Source organism: Podarcis liolepis (assembly GCF_965112155.1).
Source record: "Podarcis liolepis genome assembly, chromosome: 4".
NCBI classification, from domain to species: Eukaryota; Metazoa; Chordata; class Lepidosauria; order Squamata; family Lacertidae; genus Podarcis; species Podarcis liolepis.
In genome coordinates, this window is record NC_139558.1 from 74,129,555 (window position 1) to 74,155,023 (window position 25,469).

General features: G+C 43.8%; 1 protein-coding gene across 2 annotated transcripts; it reads right to left on the reverse strand.

The window, feature by feature from the left end:
- Positions 1-4,058: 4,058 nt before the first annotated feature.
- Positions 4,059-25,408, reverse strand: ATG3 (autophagy related 3). 2 transcript variants are annotated; one of them, XR_014525475.1, is made up of 12 exons: positions 25,206-25,403; positions 22,319-22,360; positions 19,130-19,179; positions 18,149-18,219; positions 15,934-16,041; positions 15,592-15,641; positions 13,938-14,016; positions 9,969-10,003; positions 9,505-9,684; positions 8,228-8,355; positions 4,950-5,662; positions 4,059-4,735 (listed from the first exon to the last, which is right to left on the reverse strand). XR_014525475.1 is itself a non-coding variant. In XM_083500654.1 (12 exons), the coding sequence occupies exons 1-12, from the start codon at positions 25,275-25,277 to the stop codon at positions 4,272-4,274; spliced, it is 966 nt and encodes a 321-aa protein (XP_083356780.1). In that variant the 5' UTR covers positions 25,278-25,408; the 3' UTR covers positions 4,059-4,271. The 2 variants fall into 2 exon arrangements, 1 of the variants encoding a protein (XP_083356780.1); XM_083500654.1 differs by having other exon boundaries at positions 4,059-4,353; positions 5,594-5,662; positions 25,206-25,408.
- Positions 25,409-25,469: the final 61 nt, after the last annotated feature.

Here is a 25,469-nt window from a genome sequence, read left to right on the forward strand (position 1 = left end):
CAGTTAGTAGTCAAGGGCCTGCTAGAACAGTAGGGGCCTGTGGAACACGAGTATCTGACTCTTTCTTCAAAAAGCTCAAGGCAACATGCCTGGTTGTTCCCTCATTTTCTCCTCACAACAAATCTATGGAGTAAACCAGGCTGAATCGATGGGCATAAGGTCATCCAACCCACAAGCTTCATGGCTAAGCAGGGTTTGAACTTGGGGCTCCCCAACCCCAGTCTCCCACTCTAACCCTGTGGCAGCTAATATGGAACCCTCCAGATTTGGAAACTACAATTCCCTTCTGCACCAGCCAGCAATGATGGGAGCTTTAAACAGGCAGAGGACCTTCTCAGTAGTGGTGCCCTCCCTGTGGAATACCCTCCCATCAGATGTCTGGGAGATAAAGAACAATCTGAAGGCAGCCCTGTATTGGGGAGTTTGACTTTTATTATGTTTTTATATGTTCTGGAAGCCGCCCAGAGTGGCTGGGGAAACCCAGCCAGATGGGTGGGGTATAAATAATTATGAAATAAAACATTATTAATAATTATTAAGCCCACCTGTATTAAAGGGCAGGAAGCCACACACACAATATACACAGGTATATTGGAGCTCAGAGCCCAGAGCTCATTGGGCCACTAATCCAGCCCAGAGTTGCTGAACTTTATAGTGTTAAATCTATGAGGCAACTTACACTATTTTGTAGGTGGAATAACATAACTTGAAAACTTGTCTTATCAGCTTGTATTCTGTCCGAACACCAACATCTGGTGTACTAAATGTAGTGATTTAAAACTCCTGCTGACTTGAGACATTGGGAGCCAAACATTGGGAAACTGGTATCAGTGGGCCTTACTCCCACATAACGGTGTGTGGCTATGGTGTTTTATCTAGGCAGCCAGGGTTCCTCTGCATGTCAAGATCTTTTTGCACCAGGTCAGTGAGGACTTGCTTTTTAAAATTCTCCTATATACACAGAACTCCCTGTGTGCCTTTTGGACTGTATCTGTAGGTTTCCCACTCTGCGTCAAACAACTGGGGTCAGATAAGTGTTGCTTACTTTTTATAATAAATGGAAGATGGGTATTCCCCTGGAGGTTCTGGACTCTCCTTCCTTGGAGGTTTCTAAGCAGAGGTTGGATAGCCATCTGTCATGGATGCTTTAGCTGAGTTCCCTACATTGCAGGGAGTTGGACTAGATGACCCTTAGGGTCCCTTCCAGCTCTATGATTCTATGTTTTTTCTGCCTCAACAATATTTCATTATGTTCCTATCATTTCATGTAATTGTATTTTGTATAAATTATAAAAAAGGTTGGGAAACACTGATCCAGAGTATCAGTTTTTAGAGATCTAAATTCTAAAGTGCCGTTGGAGCTAGCCTGGGCACATATTTGTGACAACAGGGCTTTTAACGTCGTAGCCAGGGTAAACATTACTAGATGAAACACCTTGCTCTTTCTTGCTCCGAGGTCAGCTTCAAAATGGAAAAGACAGCCATGCAATGCTTTTCAAATGGTGCCCAGAATATAACTCCAGACCATGTATGCAGGGAGCACAGAAGTGTTATTTTATTTCTTCTCCCTAGTTCGCAAACAGAGGGAAGTTAATATTTACCAGCAGCAAACAATCAGGTCCTTTTGGGGGAATGCACGTGGGAGACTGGGACTTGGCAGGTTGCCTCCAGAGGATTCTGAACTGGGGACAGCAAACCAATCACTGCTATCATTTTCTACGTCACAGAAAAAGAAGCCATGTTTACGGTACCTCTGGGTTTTGCTATCGTTTTATAACTTCTGAATTACAATAATGAGATTAGTGCCATAGGAACCTGTAAAATAGTTGTTTTTCCCTGAAGTGGGAGAGGCAATTAAAACACATGATGCGATTTAAGAAAGCAGAGTTTTGGAACACAAGCTGTTGCTAGAAAAGGGAAGGGGCACGTGATTTTACCTATGTAATAGCAGTATAATGAACAGAATGATGGGTCGTGATCTGCAGATTTCACCCTTACCCCCACGCCATGTCCAGAACACAAAAGAACCTGTCCAAATCTTTGGGTTGTGTTATATTTCCATTTGAATTGCAAAAGGTTGCATTAAAAAACATGCATTTCCGTTCCCATTGTTATTGCTGTAAAAGAGATGATTAAAATGCTCAAAAACAGATTAGAAGCAGCTTGTAAGCATTTACAGTCTAAAGTGAGCAGTATTTAAGATACTTCAGGAAACATGAAGTTATCTGAAATGTAAGTTGAACAGTGTTACTTTTTTGCAGCAGAAATTTAGTGGATGGAACATCAGATTTACCGTATTTTTCGCTCTATAAGACGCACCAGACCATAGTTCTTGGAGGAGGAAAAGAAGAAGAAAAATATTCTGAATCCCAGAAGCCAGAACAGCAAGAGGGATCGCTGCGCAGCGAAATCAGCAATCCCTCTTGCTGTTCTGGCTTCTGGGACAGCTGCACAGCCTGCATTCGCTCCATAAGATGCACACACATTTCCCCCTACTTTTTAGGAGGGAAGTGAGTCTTATAGAGCAAAGAATACGGTAAATCTTAAATTCACAACTCCTATGTAAAAATGTTGGCCATGATAGGGAAATGCATTTGCCAACATCCATAGAAGAATAGAATAGGTTCTAACTGAACTATATGTTGTAGTTTCCACATTCTATTTTTATGAATCTTATTTTTCTTCCATGGTAGAAATGGAGCCAATAAGGTTCTCCCACCATCCCATCAGAAGGTATGCAAAAAGCTGTATTATTTTCACTTATTGAGAACATTTTTTCGGTTGACGCAAGTTGACTGCTGGGTGGAAGACAGCTGCTTCCTATTCCTTCCAACTGCAACGGCAGCAAGAAGAGGCCAATTTCCTTGAATCCTCCTTGACACTTGACATTTCTGATCTCACTTCCTGAAGGAAAGCATTGCTTCTGCACATAACTGTGGCATGATGGGAAGTCTTGCTTCTAAGCTTTGTTTTGCTCATGCTGCACAAACCGTGCTGATGCAAAGACATTCCATCATCACCCTGGTACGTCCTGTTCACCTTGAGTTCACACCATATCAATCTGTACTTACCCCTCCTTGTACATTCCTTTTTCGTACCACTCTGGTACGGGCAGTCCGAAACCATGCCTGTGTAAACTCCGCGTTCCTTTTCCCAACCTTTAACCTGTCTATGATTAATGTCTTATATGCAATAATTAATGTCTTATATGCAACCCTTGCTTTGTACTTATGTTAACCAATCAGCAACAAGCACACACGTGGCAAACGCAGTAATATTAAATAAAAGGGACTCTCCGGGGCTTGCTCCAGAGACGCTTCCCGTATGACACCTACCTGCTCGTCTGTCGTTCATTTTCAACCCAACAACTTCCTAGTTAAAAGAACACGCAGTGTAGAAAGTGGGGAAAAGGTATCTATATCTTTAGTGCGTAAGAGGGCATTCATGTACAGGTGACATAAAAAGGGAAGGCAACCATGTCATTAAGGAGATTGGTGCAACGTAAGCTGAAACTTCTGAAAACAAGGTTTGAGTACTATCTTTGCAGACAGAAATTTAGTATTCCAGATAGAAAAGCACATGCCAGGTATAGTTCTGGATGCAACTTTCACTAGCTGCACATGCTTTTCTTCAGTATATTAACATTAAACTGAAAAAAGTGATGCCACATCTTTTCCTAGTCTTCACACCCAGTCATGCTTTCATTCCCATCTGATGTTCAAAGGAGCATGAGAGGAGCTGGGTTTCTAGCGTCAAATATGGACCTAGACTAATGTGCACTTGGAAAATCAGGTGTGCCTTAAGGTGTGTGTATTAAGATCTACCTAAGCGATTTGGTCAATTTATTCTGAAATGCCACTCGTCAGAAATCACACATTATTTTCCACTTCATGTCTTGCTAAAATTTTACTTTAAAAAATTCTCAGAAATTTTATTAAAAACAAACATGAATTGGGATCTTGGTTTGAGCTTTTCTTTTCTTTCTTTTCCCCAGTCTTCGCAGTACTATATGTCAAAGAAAAAGAAAAACCCTCTATGTACCCACAGCACAGGAATGAAAAAAAAAAGTGTTTTATTATTTATTTTTACACATAAAGGTCTTTATTAAAAAGTAAGGCTGGTAGTGGAATTTTATTTTGATGCATAAACTTGATAGAAGTGGTACATTACAGAAATTGTATACCATGGTGGATAAACAAGTCAGTCACAGGTATGGGTTATTCTTTTTAAAAATTAGAATCAATAATTAGCATAAACATTCTTTCCCCTAATTACATTGTAAAGTGCCTCGTGTAGTCATATTCTATTGTCGGAATGACTGCTTGTACAAATTTCAAAAAAATTAGAAGGTACCTGAATATTTAATTAAGGAAAATCAACCCAGTAGTTCCACAAGGAGAAGCAAGTTTTTAACCCCAAAGCAGCAAAGTAAAAACCACAAGTTTAAACAATTCAACCTTCCTCAATAGTCAAGCATCAATGTACCTCTTTGGAAAAAGATAGATAAGGCTACCAGTCTAGTCTAGTGGAACAGTTTTAATGGCCAGAGAGTGCCTCCCACATGCATAAAGACGACTGAACAATTAGTTTTTATTATAGTTATTGCTGCCTATGCAAACTAGGCCCATTGGGAACAATGGACTTAAGTAATCTACTGGATCAGGTCAAGCATCTATCCAGTGGCCAAACAGGTGTCTATGGGAAGCCTGTATGCAGTATACAAGTACAGTGGTACCTCGGGTTAAGAACTTAATTTGTTCTGGAGGTCTGTTCTTAACCTGAAACTGTTCTTAACCTGAGATACCACTTTAGTTAATGGGGCCTCCCGCTGCCGCACGATTTCTGTTCTCATCCTGAAGCAAAGTTCTTAACCCGAGGTACTATTTCTGGGTTAGCAGAGTCTGTAACCTGAAGCATCTGTAACCCAAGGTACCATTGTACAATGGTACTCTTCCCACTTGTGCTCACCAGTGACGAGTATTCAGAGACATACAAGCTCCAACCATTGTGGTAGAAAGTAGCCATTATAGCTAGTATTAATTGATCAGTTTTATCATTCATACTCTCTAACTTAGATGGATATCACCAATAACACTGCATTAAGGAAAATTACATTGGATGGTATCCAACAAAGTACACTTCTGGAGGTGCAACAGAACTTCTCCTGCCTCTCCACACCCTATGCGCTGTCCCCAAATATGGGTGAACCCCCAGAACAGATTCAGGGGGAACACAGAAGAGAAGGGAGTAGGTAGAGGAGATGTTCCACTGCACAGCCATACGTCCTTGCACTAATAGAACTACTTCCATGGATACCACTCGTTTTTAGGCTTAGCCATGTGTGACCCATGGATTAATTATAAGAACCTTTTCTATTCACATCACCTAGTGATAGTCACACCCATTCTTATAAGGCAGTCACTCTGAGTCCCTTAGCACAGCTGAGTGTAGCAGCGCCCCCTGAAACTTGAACATGCGCTTGAGGGGAAAGTGGGAGAATACACTCTGAAAAACAGACAAGGAATCAGTGCAGAGCCCTTTTCTAAAAAAACAAACACACTCATTTATTTTTGGCAGATAGATAAAAGGATACATATGAACTCCAAGTTCTCCCCCACCTTCTGCCACAGTTTCAATGATTTTCTTCATCACTTCCGCATGTCTGAAAGCAAATGGGGAATATCTTGAAATATACATATATTGCACTATTGTATAATACAGCAAGTTATTTGATTACAGTTTCTATGCGAGATAGTTCTTGGCAGCAGAAGCAAGCAATGAGAATTGAAAAATAAAGTTTAAATAGCTACTTCAAGCCATCTCTGGTTACTGCTTGGGCAACAGCAAGGCAAGTCTGCACTAGTATTCACTCTACTCCTATTTTATCCTTGTTATTAGTGGGACTGGCAGAGATAATGTGGCAGCACGGGAGAACTGTATGCCAACAAGGCTGGTATTACAACTTCCTCTCAATCCAATGCAGACTGAACAGGACCAGGGAGGTTATCAGGGATTGAATGGCTACTGGACACAGCTAATGGATAGGCCTTCTAACACAGTTAACACACAGGCATCCAAAGCAGACATCACTACCTGGAGGTAGTATAGTATTTAACGGTTGCTTAAAACATTACTCAAACCAGTATTTCTTCCACCATCTATCGCAATCACCCTATTCAAGGACTTCGTTTCCAACAGAATCACAACAAGGAAACAGCAGTACTGCATTAACTAGGGTTGCAGCCTTTGCGATGAACCTCATTAAGCACTCAGCACAGTCCCAAGTGGTGAGTATTTTACAACCAATTCCCAGTAACTCTTTCCCGTAACATACCCTCACACAACTGCTGAAGCTGGAAAAGTAAAAGGAAGACAGTGATGAGAGCAGGACAAGCAGCCCAACACCATCAGAGCCAATAACTATTGGAAGTCTTTTCCAAAACAACATGCTGAAAACTTGGGAGGATGCTGATGCTGAACACAACTTTGCATGTTAATTAACTAATGAAATACTTTAAGAAAGCTAAACAACATGGATGGAAAACTGCTGTTTTTAAACAATTCAGAAAATGAAAATTGAAATGGAAAAAAAGGATTCCGCCAACAGCACGAGAACTCAAGGAACACCAGATTTTACTTCAAGTTGCAGAAGTGAAAACTGTGCCAGTCTATTAACCATCTTAGTGAGTTCATCATGAATCCTACTAAGGAAATGATTGCCACATTTTTGAGAACAGATGTTGTGCAGCAGAATGAGCAAAATAAAGCTCAGCGTAACACAATATTGGGAAACTCTGAGCAAACATTGGTTTCATATTATTCTTGCATTCTTACTGGGCTCCCATTGCCCATTAACACCAGTGGCTTGTTATCAGGCTTAATACAATAAGTCTGTTGTACATGATAGACTTGCTATTTTATGTGCATTTAATAATAAGGTAGAGGAAAGCCCTTAGCATGCTAATCTCAGGAGATATTGTTTTCAACTCCTTCAGTTCAACTTGGTCAAACACGGACCTTGAAGTGGCCAAAATGGCAGAACAGTTGGACAACAGAGTTTGGCACTACATTTTGACTTCCTTTTCCAGACTTAAGGGGTCCAAACTTCTCAGTACAGGAATATTAACAGCAATATGGCCCCCACTCCTGTTTGCTGACAGAAAAGGACTTGAGCTACTTGTGCCCAATAAGAGTTTATTTTTAAAAATCAGTCATGCTGTTATTCCCAGAGATTTCCATTCAGCATTGTTCAGTCTCTTTTGCCAGAGATGCTAAACTGTCCTTTTGACTACAAAGTCAAAGGGACTTTGCCAGAGTAAGGGCAAAAGGTCTTCACCTGTTCTGGCAGAACACAGAACTGGACTTTTAAAATGAGTTTTAAAAGTTAGCATGCTCCTGTTATTAAAATGAAGGAGAATCACAGAATCTACCCACCCTTTTAAACTGCAAAAACAAAATGATGGAAGTAAACAGCCTAAGCAGAACATTTAACTTCAACACCTTAAGCAGGTGTATTTCAAGAGTTCAACAAGAAGATTAGGGCTTTAGAGTGAAGACAAATGCATGTTCTGTCCATACAGCAAAGTGTGACGTTTTGTGTAAACAGACAGCCTGAAAAGATTTTTTTTTAAATAAAACAAAGAAACCCAAGTAGCAGAGCCTGAGATTGCAGCTTGAAGCATGACAACTGTTCTCATTTCCAGGATGATTGCCTGACACCTTCTGGAGAGTTTGAAAAGTGGAAACAAACCAGAAAATTTACTTTTAGTTGGCAAGACCCCAGCAGTCTGACTTCACAGTGGCCATCAAAGTCCAATGGGCAAAATCCAGCAGTATCCACCCACTAGCAGGACACAACTGGCAGAATAGATTTCCTGTCTCCATGCAGCTCCCTAAAACACCCAAGATCTACTCCAGAGATTGGGGGAGCCTTTAAGAACACATGCAGGATGGGCAAGAGTTGCAGGGAAGGGGGAAAGGGAAGAAGAGGACTTCCCATTGCACGAGTGGAAGTCCGCTCAAATGACACTGTGCACTATGTAACAGACCCAATAAATTAGAATGAGAGCAGTTTGAACTGAGTGCTGGGGAAAAGGGTTTCAGAGTTTAAGACCAATAAAGAATACAAAGATGCTAAAAAGTGGCCAGAATACAAAACACATTTCATCCACCAAAACTTTTTTCATGAATATTTTCATATGCTGTTAGAATGCAGACTGAGGTATACCTGCACGGATGAACTGAACACATTGGAGGCGGAGGAAGATGGGGATGGTTTTCAATTGTCACAGTCTTTTTGACATGGTCTTGACTAATATCTTCATACATATAGTCTACAGTTAATGGCTGTCGTTGCTAAAGTGAGAGAGAGAAAGAGAAGTAAAGACAAATTGCATAGATTCCTTCTCTGTAATTAAACAAAGAATTTCAGCCAAGCAAATAGTGTTTTATTTTTGGATTGCTTTATTTGATGTTTTAGTGTGTTGTTTTAGTGTGCTCTGGTTATCTCCCGTTTGGAATACTCTACGTGGAGCTTCCTTTGAAGGTGACTCAGAAACTATAACTAATCCAGAACGCAGCTGCCAGACTGGTGACTTGGAGTGGCCACTGGGACCATGTAACACTGGTCTTAAAGGATCTACATTGGCTCCCCGTATGTTTCCGAGCACAATTTAAAGTGCTGTTGCTGACCTTTAAAGCCCTAAACCACCTTGGCCCTGTATACCTGAAAGAGCATCTCCACCCTCATTGTTCAGCCTGACAGTGAGGTTCAGCTCCAAGGGCCTTCTGGTGCTTCCCTCACAGCAAGAAGTTACACTGAACCAGGCAGAGGGCCTTCTCAGTAGTGGTGCCTGCCCTGTGGAACGCCCTCCCATCAGATGCCAAGGAGATAAATAATTATACAACTTGTAGAAGACATCTGAAGGCAACCTTGTACAGGGAAGTTTTAATGTTTGGTGTTTTATTATCTTTTTATATCTGCTGGAAACCATCCAGTGTGACGGGGCAATCAAGTCAGATAGGCGGGTACAAATAATAAAATTATCATCATCATTAACTAATTTGATTCCCCCCATAAAAAGTAAAGTAGTATAAAAATGAAATGAATAACAACAACATAAAACAGAACTTGCTTTGCAAGCCTCATACAGTAAGCCTGCAACTTAGGTGGGGGTTACATTCTGCGGATTGTGTCTACAGCCAAAATCACATATAGTCAAAGCCCACTGGAACTGCAAAAATAAAAAAAAAAATATGTATTTGGTCAACAGGGAGCTGAGTGCAAGAAACAAGTTCCGTTCTTTTCTTGCTGACTTCCAGTGCGCACCACAAAAGTAAGCTTATTGCAAGCGACACCAAAGAAAGCTTGTTTACATTTGTTTGCAGAAGGCTGCATGATCTTTGACACAGTATGTCTGAGGCCGCCTTGCCATAACTTATTACCAATTTTATTGCACTACTGAGCTCTGAACAGATTCAAATAAGGAAAAAAGAATGTTGTACCTCATCATAACCAAATAACCAGAGCCTTGGTGTTTGGTAGTATTTGTCATATGTGATGTAAAGGTCATACGTCCTGGTCTGTAGGATATCTTCTTCTTCTCCTCCTCCTCCTCCTCCTCCTCCTCCAACATCAGCTTTTGCCTTGGCAGCTTCCACTATTTTTCTTGTATCCAATGTTGCCTGCTCAAGATTTTAAGAAATAAATTGATAGCTTTAAAATGTCAGCTGTTGCCCACTCCCTACCAAATTCAATGACTACAGGCATTAGGTAAAGGTAAAGGGACCCCTGACCATTAGGTCCAGTTGTGACTGACTCTGGCAGGCATTAGGTGGTGGTATAAACTCTCTTCATTGAATTGGTGGTTAGTTTTTAATGAAAACATGCATATGAAGTCCACATGCAGTTTTAAAAAGAATATGCTACTGGACACATTGCTGCTGCCCAATGAACACAGTGCACTTACATCATCTGTCTCCAATAGCCCACTCTCTTCATAATCTGAAAGGATATAAAAAGATCATGTTACTATTTACTGCTTTTGTTAAATATTTATGTGTGCCCAGGGTGTTCAAGGAAGATGCAGATTAAGAATGAAGTTATCAAGTTTATAAAAATACACTTTGCAGTGTATGCTGTAACAAAGAATGCATTCCTCAATATAAACATTAAATTATACAGTGGTACCCCGCAAGACGAACGCCTCGCAAGACGGAAAACCCGCTAGACGAAAGGGTTTTCCGTTTTGGAGGCGCTTCGCAAAACGAATTTCCCTATGGGCTTGCTTCGCAAGACGACAGCCCATAGGGAAATCTCAGGGACAGCGGGGAAGCGCAGCGCGTCTTCCCCACTGTCCTCGGACCTCCTCCCGCCGCCGGCTTCGGAACGAAGCTCCGATGCCGGGCGGCGGAGGGGGAAAGCCTCCTCCCGCCGCGCGGCATCGGGACGAAGCCCCAATGCCGGGCGGCGGAGGGGGAACGTCTCCTCCCGATGCCGGGCGGCGGAGGGGGAATGTCTCCTCCCGTCGCGCGGCATCGGGACGAAGCCCCGATGCCGGGCGGCGGAGGGGGAACGTCTCCCCCCGCCGCGCGGCATCGGGACGAAGCCCAGATGCCGGGCGGCGGAGGGGGAAAGCCTCCCGCCGCCGCGCGGCATCGGAACGAAGCCCCGGTGCCGGGCGGCGGAGGGGGAAAGCCTCCCGCCGCCGCGCGGCATCGGGACGAAGCCCCGGTGCCGGGCGGCGGAGGGGGAAAGCCTCCCGCCGCCGCGCGGCATCGGGACGAAGCCCCGGTGCCGGGCGGCGGAGGGGGAAAGCCTCCCGCCGCCGCGCGGCATCGGGACGAAGCCCCGGTGCCGGGCGGCGGAGGGGGAACGGCTCCCCCCGCCGCGCGGCATCGGGACGAAGCCCAGATGCCGGGCGGCGGAGGGGGAAAGCCTCCCGCCGCCGCGCGGCATCGGGACGAAGCCCAGATGCCGGGCGGCGGAGGGGGAAAGCCTCCCGCCGCCGCGCGGCATCGGGACGAAGCCCCGGTGCCGGGCGGCGGAGGGGGAACGTCTCCCCCCGCCGCGCGGCATCGGGACGAAGCCCAGATGCCGGGCGGCGGAGGGGGAAAGCCCCCCGCCGCCTCGCGGCATCGGGACGAAGCCCCGGTGCCGGGCGGCGGAGGGGGAAAGCCTCCCGCCGCCGCGCGGCATCGGGACGAAGCCCCGGTGCCGGGCGGCGGAGGGGGAAAGCCTCCCGCCGCCGCGCGGCATCGGGACGAAGCCCCGGTGCCGGGCGGCGGAGGGGGAAAGCCTCCCGCCGCCGCGCGGCATCGGGACGAAGCCCAGATGCCGGGCGGCGGAGGGGGAAAGCCCCCCGCCGCCTCGCGGCATCGGGACGAAGCCCCGGTGCCGGGCGGCGGAGGGGGAACGCCTCCCCCCGCCGCGCGGCATCGGGACGAAGCCCAGATGCCGGGCGGCGGAGGGGGAAAGCCTCCCGGTGCCGGGCGGCGGAGGGGGAAAGCCTCCCGCCGCCGCGCGGCATCGGGACGAAGCCCCGGTGCCGGGCGGCGGAGGGGGAAAGCCTTCTCCCACCGCCCGGCATCGGATGGCTTTCCTGAAGACTTGGGGTGGGAGGAGGGTTTTCCTTCCCACCGCCAACATTCAGAATGCTGTTCTGAATGTTGGCGGTGGGGAGGAAAAACCCTCCTCCCACGCAAGCCCCGGGAACAGAGGGAAAGCGCTGCGCCCCTTCCCCTCTGTTCCCGTACCTGTGCTGAAGGCTTGCGGTGCGGAGAAAAGCCCTTCTCCGCACCGCCAGCCTGGCAAGCGGTTTCCCTAGGAACGCATTAATTGATTTTCAATGCATTCCTATGGGAAACCGTGCTTCGCAAGACGAAAAACCCGCAAGAAGAAAAAACTTGCGGAACGAATTAATTTCGTCTTGCGAGGCACCACTGTATTGAGGTGCACATGCTATGTTGTTAACCAGTTGTCACCCCACCCACGGGATAAGCTGCTGTGTTGTCACAGAATGGTCACAAACATTCTCTGTGTTAGGGTGGTAGGAAAAAGCAGGCAGGCTGAGGGCTGGGTAGAGTGCCCAAAAGGCAAGCAAAATCAGGGTGAAAGAAAAGGAGCAGTGTAGGTTAAGATAGAGGAGCCCAAGCAAATTATAGAGAGTTGAGAAAAGGAAAAGAAGGGAAAGTGTGGTTGAAAAACCACTTATGGTTCAAGCAGCTTTATGGTAGAGCTCCCCCTGTAAATGTAAATATAAATATATTCTATGGTGGAATTTTACCATTCTTTTTTGTATAAAGATTATGAATTTGATATTATTTCCTAGCGGTACACCTACAATTACTTCTGAATTAGTTTTTATATTTAGGAGCATATACTTTTCTTATGCGTTCCAAAACTTAAAAGGGGCCAATTCTGTCCTCTTGGCATCTTTTTTCCATATTTGTTAATGACCACAGACAAGTAATTAGTAGAGATTAGGTGGAAACCAAATTTGTGTGAGCAGATTTAAGCTCAAGGTACTTCACCCTCATCTTCATGTGCCCCCAAAATCTGCTCCAGAGGGCTCCCCAAATGGCATGCCATTTCTCTCTCTTAAGACTACAGTGTAACTTGTCATTATTTTAATTTGCCTTGGTATAATCCTTTCTACTAGGTTGCCTTCTTTTCACCTAATCTGTCCCTTGGAAGTATTGTGCCCTACTCATCAGAATGCCACTGAGTTGTCAGGCTAGGTGTGGATTACTGTATAGTAATTTAAGACTACATCTTTTAAGTTCCTCGTATTGATTCGCTAGACTACTGGTAGAGAAATTTAAAAATAAGAAGGTCTTATCAGTCTTTCACACTTGCACCCCACCTTTCCTCAAGACACTCAGGATGGCTAGTAGAATCATGACTATTTGGATGGAGCGAAACAAAAATAATCTTGGGCTAGTTTTGTATCACTTACATTCCATCTTACATAACACAACGTAGAAACACAAATTTCTTCCATGTACTCTCAGCTCCAGTGAGTGACTCCTTGACTATATTACTTTTAAATTTATTGCTTCATGAAGGAAGTACTTTAACTCTTTCCTGCAAGGGGTTCCAAGAGGCATTTTAACTTCACCACAACCCTGTGATGAAGCAACAGAGCTTCACAACTGTGCAGGTATTTGAATCTGATTTCCTACATTTGAGTCCAATACTCTAGTCCAGGGGTCAACAACCTAAGGCCCATGGGCCACAAGCAGCCCACAGGGGTCGTTTAACTGGCCCACAAGCCGCCCCCGATCTGAGCTGCCTGGCAAGTCCCTGCGCGCTGTACTAAACTGGCACAGTGTGGGGACTCGCTTCCGTGGTGCCGGAAACTGCGTCTGCACAGACGCCGGAAATCATGGGTGCTCAGGCGCAGGAAATCGCGGGCGGGCGCGCTCACGTGAAATCCACCCCATGGATGAAGTGCTGAAGTGAACTGGCCCAGGAGAGGTAAATCTTGCCAACCCCTTCTCTAGTCTTTACACCTCACTGGAAGTGATGAGTAACTCCCAATCAAACCTCTTGCCTCAGAATTAAATCTATACAGATGAATCCCATTAAAAACTCATCTAACCTTCTAAGACCTCCACTAAGAAAGTTTCCCCAGTACTTTCTCCTTTCTCAACTGGGTCCTAATGTTTACAAAATTCTTCCTAGCTTATCATCTTTGGAGTCACAGTTTGAATTCATTGGCAGCAGCCAATTCCCCTCTACCTCAAGGGACTGTTTCATGAATTTAAATAACTGCAGTGAAGTTTGCAATGCTAGGCAGGAAGGAATCTTCTGCAGAAAGAATTCCGTGCACAAAATGGACTCAAAAGTGCAGTAATGGCAACATTATTGTTTTGCTTCTGTTTCATACCTCACAACATGATCTAGTGAAGCATTCCTTCAAGTGAGTGGCCATTACCTTCCATATCAGCTGCCTCTCCCTCATCATCATCTTCATCATCACAAGACCCTGAGCGCTCTGGTAACTTTGTATTGTCCTTTGAAGACAAGAAAAAGCAATGTACCGTTTCAGTGTTCCTGAGCATTCATGCATCAAACTTAAGAGATCACTCAGCAATTCCATGAATGGGGAGACTGAATCACTCTACCAGCTTGCAAACTGGCCACTCGCTGTGGTACCAAAACAAAAACGTACCAATAAATGTGTCAATAAAGCGTGTTTCTTGATCATCATGAAGGTATATGAAAATATTGTATGGCAGTAAAGCCCTGCTCTAAATGAAATCCAACACAACGAGTTATAGCTAGTTTTTCAATTAAAATTCAAATTGTACAGCCCTCTCAAAGCATGCCGTATCTTTTAAAAAGTGGTGACCTCACATTCCTATGCTGCATCAGAGACTGCACACCCTGGCTGGGATAAAACTGAAGAAAGCAACCACAAAGCATGCAAACTTTACCACTCTTGAATACATTTTCTCGTTTGGAAAAATTAGAAATGTTTTGTGTAAGAATGAAGCACTTTTGCCAAGCACAACTCAGTCCAGCCATTTCTAGATAAGATGGAACAAGGGTAAACCTACCCATTCCCTCACCTGAGCAGTCTACATCAAGGATGGGAAACCTGGGGACTCTATTCCCACCAGCTCCAGCCCATGGTCAGGGATAAGGGCAGTTGCAGGCCAGCAACTTGTGTCCATATGCCTCCTTCATGACATATCCAGAGAGTGACAACGTGAGAACAGGCCTTTTCTGTGGTGGCTCCCCGTTTGTGAAATGCCTTCCCCAGGGAGGCTTGCCTGGCGTCTTCATTACATATCTTTTGGTGTCAGGTGAAAACATTCCTCTCCTCTTCTCCCAGGCCAATCTATGGCCTTTTAAACTGAAGGAGGGAAGGTTTGTCGCTTTTGTCTGTTACTATGCTATGTATGTTTGTTTGTGCCCTTATATTGTAAACCACCCTGTGATTCTCAGACGAAGGGTGGCATAGAAATTTAATAAATAAATAAAAACACTTGGACAGCCACAGGAGTCCCATCCCTGCTCTAGGTAACCAGCAGTTTGGGGGCTGCAATGTAACCACAAATTAGCTGCTCTCCTATCTAAACCAGCCGCCAAAACAAAAGGACAAAAATGTGCTTTAAATCTCTGCACTGCTCTGGCTGGCTACCGTCACATTAGCCAACATGGCTCTGTTACCTGTGGGCTTCAAAAACTTTCCTGAATTTGTTTTCACGAATATGCTTGCATATTCTACAGAAGAGTGCCTCCCTCAATCCAGAGGTATGCAGTGGATTTACTGCTGTGATTCGTATTAGGCATCTAACCTACTGTTCCAATCCACTGGAGACATAAAAGGGAAAATATTTTTTCTTCGGGGAAAGCAGTTATGCCAGCAAGCATACCAAGTTGTTAGGTTTACTCAGTGCTATTTTTCTAGAAAAAGAGGTGCCGGAACTCACCGTGAACACCTCCCTTGTTCTCTTAGAATGGCAATGGTGCCCATTGACAGGTGCCAGAACTGGGTTCTGGCAAGTTCCGGCTGAAAAAAAGCCCTGGGTTCACTTTGTATTACCCATCAGCATATTAGCCACAGATTCACAATTTAATACCTTGCTCTCCAGTGTGATCTCCTTAATGGATTCTGTCACTCCTGTAACGCCTGTAGAGAGCACAGATATAGTCAGAACTAGGGAGAAACCTGCTAATATTTTTATTCTACAAACAGCTGCTCCCCACCCCAAACCCTGGGTGATGGCAACTGTGACTCATAATTTTCAATGGCTGCTTTTTCAAATGGTTAAGGATCGAGATTCAGTGAGGAAAACTAAAATCTGAAGATGGTCTCCAGGTCTGGACATTTATGTGTTCTAGAGCATTATTCAGAGTACACGAGAATAGAGGCCGCAAGCTGGGCATTTACAAGTTTAATATACAAGAGAAATATACAATACCTGCATTGTGATATGTGTCCACCCATCCTCCATCCCCATCATCTTCTTCTATAATGGCTTCCAGTTCATCCGAATACTCCATCTGTTTACATCGCTTATAGCATGGCACTACAAAAAACAACGAACACTCTTCATTCACAAAATCAGCTGGAGATAAATTATCCCAGGGTTTCCAGAACTAGAGGTTGATGTATACACTTCACAAATCTCAGCACACATTTTTGGAGCATGGGTTTAGTCTTAGCGAAGCTTACTTTCTCTGGGGAATCCAAATGTGTCCAGGCACAAAAAGGACACTAACTTGGCTAGGAGCTAAAATACCGTATTTTTCGCTCTATAACACGCACCTGACCATAACACGCACATCGTTTTTAGAGGAGGAAAACAAGGGAAAAAATATTCTGAATGAAACAGTGGACGTATCATTTTTGTGATTCATGCTGTGGCCACAGACATGTGATCTGATGGTGAATTTGGGGTGACCCAATGCAAAAATCCTGAGAATCCCTGTGGATCCATGCTTTGTAACCACGTTTTTGCACCATTGCAGCCCCAGGCAACAGTGGGTGCGTGATTTTGGGGGGGGGGCAGGCTGTAGCCATGGACATGCTATGTGCTCTGATGGTGAATTTTGGCTGACCCAATGCAAAAATCCTGAGAATCCCTGTGGATCCATGCTTTGTAACCACGTTTTTGCACCATTGCAGCCCCAGGCAACAATGGGTGTGTGATTTTTTTTGGGGGGGACAGGCTGTAGCCATGGACATGCTGTGTGCTCTGATGGTGAATTTGGGGTGACCCAATGCAAAGATCCTGAGGATCCATGTGGATCCATGCTTTGTAACCACATTTTAAGTGGGGAGGGAAGGAAAAACACAGAAGGCTAAGAATGCAGGAGAGGGCTATAACGTGAGGAAAGGAAGGCAAAAGTTTTCCCCCACCCACCCACACAAGCCAGCCACTGTTTAAGGATTTCATCCTTTTAAATGGAAGAAAGCATATTTGAATGCTGTGTGTCTCCAAAAACAAAAAGCAGGAAGTCAAATCAGAATTTTAAGCCGAACCTGTAATCTCTCTTCCCTTCACAAACATTGTTCCCTCCGGAGCAGGGACAGGATAGAGCGAGGGACGCTCTGCTTTCCCCTCTACTTGCCTGGAGGGGAGGGGCTTTCCCTGCTCTTTGTTCGGACGCTCTGCTTTCCTCTCTACTTGCCTGGAGGGGAGGGGCTTTCCCTGCTCTTTGTTCCGTTTGAGCAAACACAGCAACGAAACAGAGCAGGGTGGGCAGAGAGACCCTGAGGCAGAATGCAGGAAAGCAACAGCTTTCTCACGGAGCTCCCTTCTCCCTGAAGCGCGGTTTGATTTTTGCCTTATTTTTCGGCTACAGGGACCACACATTCGCTGCATAACACGCACAGACATTTCCCCTTCCTTTTTAGGAGAAAAAATCTGCGTGTTATAGAGCGAAAAATACGGTACACTGAAAGCATTTAGCAAGCAGTGCAGATGTCAATTGAAACTTATATGCACTAAGGGCAAGTGCCTTCCTGAATGTTATTGAAGCATTTGATTCAGCATCACATAGAGGAACTGCTGCTTAAAAGCAGAAGACCTAAGGATCAGCATATGTATTGTAAGGGGGGTAAAACTCTATTATACTGTTTCCTAAGTATGACATAATCATAAAGAACTGGTACAGTATTTGAATGTTCTCTCAGTTTTGCATAAAGTACATGTTTATCAGCTTCATTCAATTTTGTTGTTTTGGATCAAGACAGAAGCAGATATTGAAATAATTGTTCAGGCCTCTAGTCTAACCTGTTGCTGTGGGATAAGAACACCTGCCTGCCCTATGTCCCTCACCAATCGAGTCACCCAAGCCAGCCTACCCCATAGTGGTGCCCTCCTGATGGTCAGGGATGATGGAGCTGTAGTCCAACACATCTGAACTACATTATGCATTGCATAAAGATGTTTACAGAACAGCACCAAATTACTCATACAAGTAATCCATACCACAAGCACAGTTTGCTTACCCATGTCATGCACATAAAGAAGCTAAGGATCTCAAAAGTTCACATAGCGACTCTCAAGATATAAAACTGGGCACGCCTATCAAAGTTGGTTCAACAGCAAGTATGAAAGTAAAGATACATCTGCAGGGCTGTGGCTGGTGCATATTCAATCACAATCACAGCACTAGTGCCAAACTTACCATTTCTAGTGACCAAGAACTGTTTGTCTGTTGGGAGATATGCCTTGACCTTTAATTCTTCTCCTGTAGCCCTTAAAAATATGAAGTAAGGCTGTGAAAAGCTGCGGACAATCAGAGACCAATTCTGGCTCTTATGCAACCGAATCATGTTTCTGCTAAAGCAGAAACAAAAACACTCTGACCAGTTTCAAAGATTATTTGCCCTGTGGCACAGAAAGGGGTGGGGGGAGGGAGGACAAAGAAAAGAGAAAACTACCCAAGTAATTTTTCCCCTTTGAAAGACAGACCTAGTTGCCTAGTGCATGGAATCCCAGTCTGCATTTCCACTTCTGTTAAATGATAAGAGCATTCTCAGAATTGGATTTCTTCTGCTTCCCCTTTTACAACATGCAATGCATCAAGCTTATTGTATCTGTTGCAGGAAGGAGACTAGGGGCTTCTGTGAGCTCAAACCAAAGGAACTGCTCAAAGCCTGTTACAAGTTGTAGACAGCTAGGCATTTTTCAATCGTACCATTCTTCTAATCCTAAAAAACACCTTTAAAGTGCGGCTAATGTTTCACTAACTATACATAAAACCCCCTCTTTTGGTATATTAAATATTTGTCTTTGTATCCTGATAAATCTTAAAAGCTAAATTGAAAATGAAGTCAGTACAAGCTCATAAGAAATACAACACATATCTTGAGCAATTTCAAGTGTCCATGTTTTATGTTCAGAAGTCAAAGGAATTCAGAGCAGATACACTCAAGTAATGGTATACAACTGAGAAGTAAGCCACATATGCTCAAGTCCATTCTGCAACACCCTCTCAAAAAAAGTAGGTGGGGTGGAGGGAAGAATTATACAAATTAGGCGTCTTTGTATAGTTTCTCTCTCACACGCAGTGGGAAATATGTGCACATTCACAATCACCAGACTGTGAATGTGTTACCCATCCCTATGTATTCTTTTGAGGTGGTTTCTGTAGAATCTTACTTACCATTGCCAAGTAGGACAGTGGTGAACTAAATGGTCTCCTGCTGCCACAAACTGCCAAACACAAAACAGAAGAAGGCTGAAAAATAGCTGATATATACAGAGTTTCACCAGCCTCAGTATCCTTAACATCGTGACTTATAGCTGTACAGAGTAAGCGTGAGATCAAATCCTACTGATACCAGCTCAGTAATTTGTCTTTCCCAATTCAGAGACAATTGCTCCTTGAACAATTTCTGCAGATGCATAAACAAGAAAATATTTTGTCTGAATGGGACTGTCACACAATTAACTTGCAAACTGGAATGGGATTCCTGGATAGAATGTTAATGGGATGATCCACAAGCCAAGTGCAACAGCTGGCATTTACACACTAAATATTTTAAAGGCATATAGCCACAAGACATGCTCCAAAAATATAGTGATGAAAGCCGAAAAGAACCATGCACTAAATAATCACCATCACAAATAGTCACATCTAAGCAAGGTTCTTTCTTTTCTCTCTCTAGAGACAGAATGACAGAAAAACCATCTTTAATATATTAAATATTTATTGCAGTGTCAACTTCTTGGGACAGTGAGCAACAGCCACTTATATCTGCACTAAATAAACAACTACTAGGAAAATCTAGTGGACTGTCAGAACAGAGGAGAAGTAGAAATGCTTTGCTAACCACAATAGTTAACTGATCCATCTCCAAACAAGTCTTCAGGTTATATCTCAAGTAGTGCAGGACTTTCCCTTCCCTTCCTCCCCTACATGCTCCCCAAATCTGTTTTGGGGAATCATTCAACACTTTGGAGCAGATTTTGAGGGTGTGTGGATGGCTGTGGAGGAGTGGGAAGTTCCACTGCACAAGCAGAAGTCTGCTGTGCTAACAGAACAGCAGCACTCAATATAACCCTATATCTTTACATCTTGCTGAAATAACAAGATGGGGAGGGGAGAATTTTGTTACTGTTAGGATGTGTTTTCCGTTATGCACACTGTGTGTTAAGTTCAAAGCAGCGAAGGTCCAGTCTAAAAATCAGGCAAGCAGAGGGAGCTAAATTATAATATTGATGCAAGTTTGCTGGTTAGCCAAGCATGGAACGTAAGTATTCAGTGGCTTCATATAATAACTTGAAGACAGATTAAAAAGAACCCATAAGCACTGCCATCAAAGATTAAATTATTATCAGAGAATCCCTCTGCAGTAAAAATCTGCCACTCCATCGACATTTAGGAATTAAGGTCAAAAAATCTAGCCTTAATTGCTAGCATTCAATTTTTAGAAGTTATTTTTTTTGCTGAACAAGTTTGTATTTCGGGTGGCAGAAAAAGGTTTGCAAGATCTCCCATAAGCTTCAGGTACTGGTGTTCCTTTGATAAGAATTGTAATACAGTAGAAACAAATATTATGCCAAAACTGGACGAATCAGTTTCCTTTTTAAAAAGGGGAAAGAAAACAGGGAAGACCTCTGAAGTTCAGTGCAAACTTCTGTATTCCTGCTATTTGTAACATCATGGGAAATGTTCTAGATCACAGTCATGAGCAATTACTTTCTTCTGCATTTGCAACTGACCATGCTTTAGTAAAAAAAACATGAGTTCTGCCTCATCCATTTTGTGGTATGTGAAGGCAGGGGCCAAAAACAGACACGTGAATCTTGGGCATGCCTATTTTCTTAACCCTACCTCTTGTGTCTTCTCCTTCTTTCACATGCTACACGAGTCTTACACACTTACTTTGCAAGCACCTTTCAAATTAGTGTCCCAAGGTAAAATATTAAGACCTAGATCGCGTAATCTGAAGTCTGTTTGATAATTCACTTCTGGGCCCAATTTAAGATTTTGATATTGAGCTTTAAAGCCGTAAACTGTTTGGGACCAGATTACAGTGATGCCTTGGTTCTCGAATTTAATCCTTTCCGGGAGTCCGTTCAACTCCCGAAATGGTTCGAAAACCAAGACACGGCTTCCGATTGGCTGCAGGAGCTTCCTGCTCTCAATCAGAAGCCGCATCGGATGTTCCGCTTCTGAAAAACGTTCGCAAACCGGAATACTCACTTCTGGGTTTGCGGTGTCCAGGAGCTGATTTGTTCGGAAGCCAAGCCGTTCAACTACCAAGGTCCCACTGTACTTGGAAGTACTGTTTGCCATAAGATCAGATACAAGTACATATTTGCAGGGCGCCCATTAAAAATATATTAGATTGGTGGGTACAATAGATAGAGCCTTTTCAGGTCCCACATCTTAGAACTCCCTCCTAAGAAGTTTCATTTTGCTCCTTACCCATTTGCTTTCAGACAACTCTGATAGACATTTTAATCTCAATCTGTCTTTAAGTAAAATAGTGTGTGGACTGGATTTTCAATGGTAAAGCTGTTTTGTGATAGTAATAGTTTGGGATCTCTTTATGCTACTGATTTTAGTTTAATTTTTGAAGCTACTGGAATTAAAGTGTTTTTAGGACCTTGATTGTAAGCTGCTTGTGAAAATGTTTGGTTTCAAAAGCAGCATATAAATCTTTAAATAAAATAACAGCACGACCCAAATTGAAAGGTACATGCAGGTATTTAGACACAGTCCACAGCTAGACTAGTGAGGGGAACACAATGTCCCTCATTTACAAGGAAAGCTGCATAGACAAGAGCACCAATATACTGAGAAAACTCTAGAACATAGTAGAAGAACGCCAAGGAAAATACTGATTGAAATAGATGCTAAACAAGTACTTGAAAATATTATTGTGTTTGCTGTTGCAGACCTCCCAGGAAGAGGAAGCAGTTACAAATTTTGTACTATTTCCACATTTCCTCTTAAAATCATTTTTGAACAGCTGATGCACTAATTTAAGAAGTGTACAAATCTCAGCTTTTTGTCTGTAGCATCCCTCAAGGCAGCTTACAAATACCGTGCATTTTAGAACAGCTAGAAAAGGGATCTGTTTTGCAGCCCAACCCGATGCATTTTTACAGAGAAAAATCCAGTTGTTTGCACATACAATTTCAGTTGTAGTGGGTGCAGAGATCTGGTTGGTATGTTCACAATTGTGAATGACTTTTCCAAGAAAATATGGACTAAATACTGGCATTTTGTCACAATTGTAGTTTGCATTAAGAGGAACTAGAAAACTCTGCAACAGGAACTTCTTGTTTTACTACTTTCAAAAAGTTACTTTGAAAAACAAGCTAACAAGTGTATACATACCTCTTCGGGAGTGATAACTCCAGTTTCTTTAAACTTTGATTCCTACAGTCAAAATAGAGAAGAAAAATAAAAAGATGTCTTTTTAGATTTGAAAGTAAAGGTCTCAGGATAAAGACAAACTATACTGCCAGGCAAGTCAATATTACTAAGCTTCTAATCTACCTCATAAAATAATGATAGTGTTATATATCCTTGTGTATACTACCCTGAGATCCTTAAAGGCAAGACATAACAGGCAGTATTCAACTAAACACCAACTTTTAGCTATACAATGTAACTTCCCCATCCTCCCCTCTCCTCTTCCCATGTGCCCTCCATGCACCACCAAAATCTGCCCTAGAGTTCCCCCAGCCTCTGGAGCAGATTTAGGGGCTCGTGGGGAATGAGGAGGGAGTGGTACATTGCACAGCTAAAAGTCACTGCACTAGGATAACTGTTTAATTGAGTACTGCCCCAAATTAACAAAACATACACTGACAAGTTTTGCAGTCTGGTTGGGAAACATGCCCAGAATTGGGGTGGGGTGGGGAAAATCAAAGATTACTGTAGAATGAGAAATTCACTAAAAACTTTGCTCTGCTATATAACTACAAACTTTGACCAGGGTCATTTCTTATACCTCTTGCTTTCCATTCACATTTTAAATCCCTCTATCATCTGCAGCAAGCATAAAATTTGGCCCATATTTAAGAATACAATCAGGAAACACACAAATACAAAATTTTGGGATTTTTCTATCTTCATTTTTAGGACATCCTAAAGTGGAAATTCAGATGAAGCCATGGAACCTTTTAGATGAGCAAAAAAAGGATGGATTCTGTAATACGTAGCTCAAGGGTGCCAGAGTTATTTCCATTTCTGCTCATGAAGACAAATTTTGAGTTAGGATACTTAAAATTATGTTCCTAAAAGTGGTCTAGCATATTTCTATATACATATATTTTTAGTCTTAAAACACACATACTGCACATGTTTATAACTTTTGTAGATTTGTAAACAAGCTACTGTTGTATATTTTGAAACAGATCTAGGTATACTGATTTAAGTACTTACAGAATATGTTTACATATTGTTTGAGCTCCAACAGTATTATCTCTCACTTAGTGGCAATAAGCACCTACATTTAAAAATAATTTTTGTCATGCTTTTATGGGAGGGGTATAGTCTCAAGCCGTGGAGGATAGGAGCACAGCAAACATTAAATGGAGGTTTATACCCTCCCACCCCAGCTGTGAGCACCACAAAACTGCCCCCCAACATGGCTACAAATGTTCCTAAAAAAAGTTCCCATTGGTGCCAAGAGTCTTTACTGCTCCTTTTTGCCATTGAGGAAGGGTGTCCATTCTGGGAGCAGAGTCACAGCAAAGAAGGGAAGGGTTAAATTCCATTCTCCATCTGCTGTGCTTCCAATAACAGTAGTGTGAGCATCTATGATTAAGTAAAGAATACAGTGGTACCTTGGGATGCGAACGGGATCCATTCCGGAGCCCCGTTCACATCCTGAAGTGAATGCAACCCACATCCGTTCGTTGCCGCTTCCGCGCGTGACGTCATTTTGACCATCTGCGCATGTGCGCACGGCGAAACCCAGAAGTAACGTGCTCCATTACTTCCGGGTCGCCACGGAGCACAACCCAAAAATACTTAACTTGAAGCAAATTTATCCCAAGGTATGACTGTAAACAGAAGCATAGCTGCTTGTAATGCATTCAATGTAACATGCAGTTTGAACTTTACATATTTTCAGCTTTTAATTTGCTTGGTTCTACATTATCACAAACTCCCATCTGTCATCTGTTTAAAGAAGAACTGTTAAAAAATGACAATCATTCAGAGAGCTGTGGGGACTGAGTCCACATCTGCTTTTAAAAATGCCAACTATGGGCAGAGCCATTCATAAAAGTTACAACTTCTAGGCTCCAGATACACACACCACCTGGATTTTTTCCATTCTTTCTCTGGCTCCTGAATAAATTATGCTTATTCTACTGTTTTCTCCAAGGACAGTGTCTCATCTAAACGAGATAGAAGTATCCTTCCTTCTCCATGCATCAATGCAACACAGCAGCACCACTTATCCAAAGAAGCTGTCATAATAGTGTTCTGTAAGAGCAGGGGAACATGCATTCTTTATGGCTCTGGAGTGCATTTATTCCTCAGAAACCTGAAGCAGTAACGAAAGACCTTTGTACTTAGCAAACATATTTCAGTTTGTGCTGCACCAGTTCTTTTGCAGGATACCTGTTCACAGGCCAGCGAAACACATCAAAACACATAACCCGTTACCCATTGCAAAACATCCCACCAGCAGCACAGAAAATGTGCACTGTAAGCACACTGTTACCACATGACATACAGAACAAGGCCGCGCCACCTTCAGAGAGGAGGACAGGCCACTTTTGACAGCTCCTGCAGGGTAAACATACAACCTGCACGGTTTTATGGGTCACATAAAGGGCCATTCCTCCTAAGAGGGGGATATAACAGAGGAGGGTGCCTGCTTCCACTGTAGCCATTTTCCAGGGAGAGGAAAAAAGAAAAGAAAAAACAGTGGTGAGGGGAAACAGAAAAGGGTGCCTTGGCACTGCCGATTTGTTGTCGGCGTTTTGGCACAAAGCTTTCAGGGGCTCCTTTTAGTTACAAGGTAAAACTATAAATAAATAAAACGCGCGAGTCTTCAGGGTTGCACAAGGCTCTTGGTTGCCTATTTGAGGGCTGCTTCTGGGTTTCTCAACGACAGAAATGCTATTTTGGCGGGGGAGAGAGAGAAAAAGCGGGGTCCCCCCACCCCCCATGGGAAGGAGCCTTGACAACGGGGACCCTCCCCGCCCTTCCCTCCGGCTGTTGCCCCGCGCACTCCATTGCGGGGCTGAGGGAGGGGCCTCACCTTCAGCACCGGAGTCAGGTACTCGGCCACCTCCAGCGCCTTCCCCTTCACCGTGTTAATGACGTTCTGCATCCTGCCAGTGCTGCGGGCGGGGCCAGGTGGGCGCCTCTCGCCGCCGCCGCCGGCCACCGAACCGCAAAGCCAGCCCAACTGCTCGCCCCGCTTCCTGCCTCCCTTCCTGGCGATCGCCGCCACCCAGGACTCCGCCCCCTTCCCTCCGGTGCCTCCAATGAGGGTCGGAGGAGGGAGTCACGTGAGGGGGGC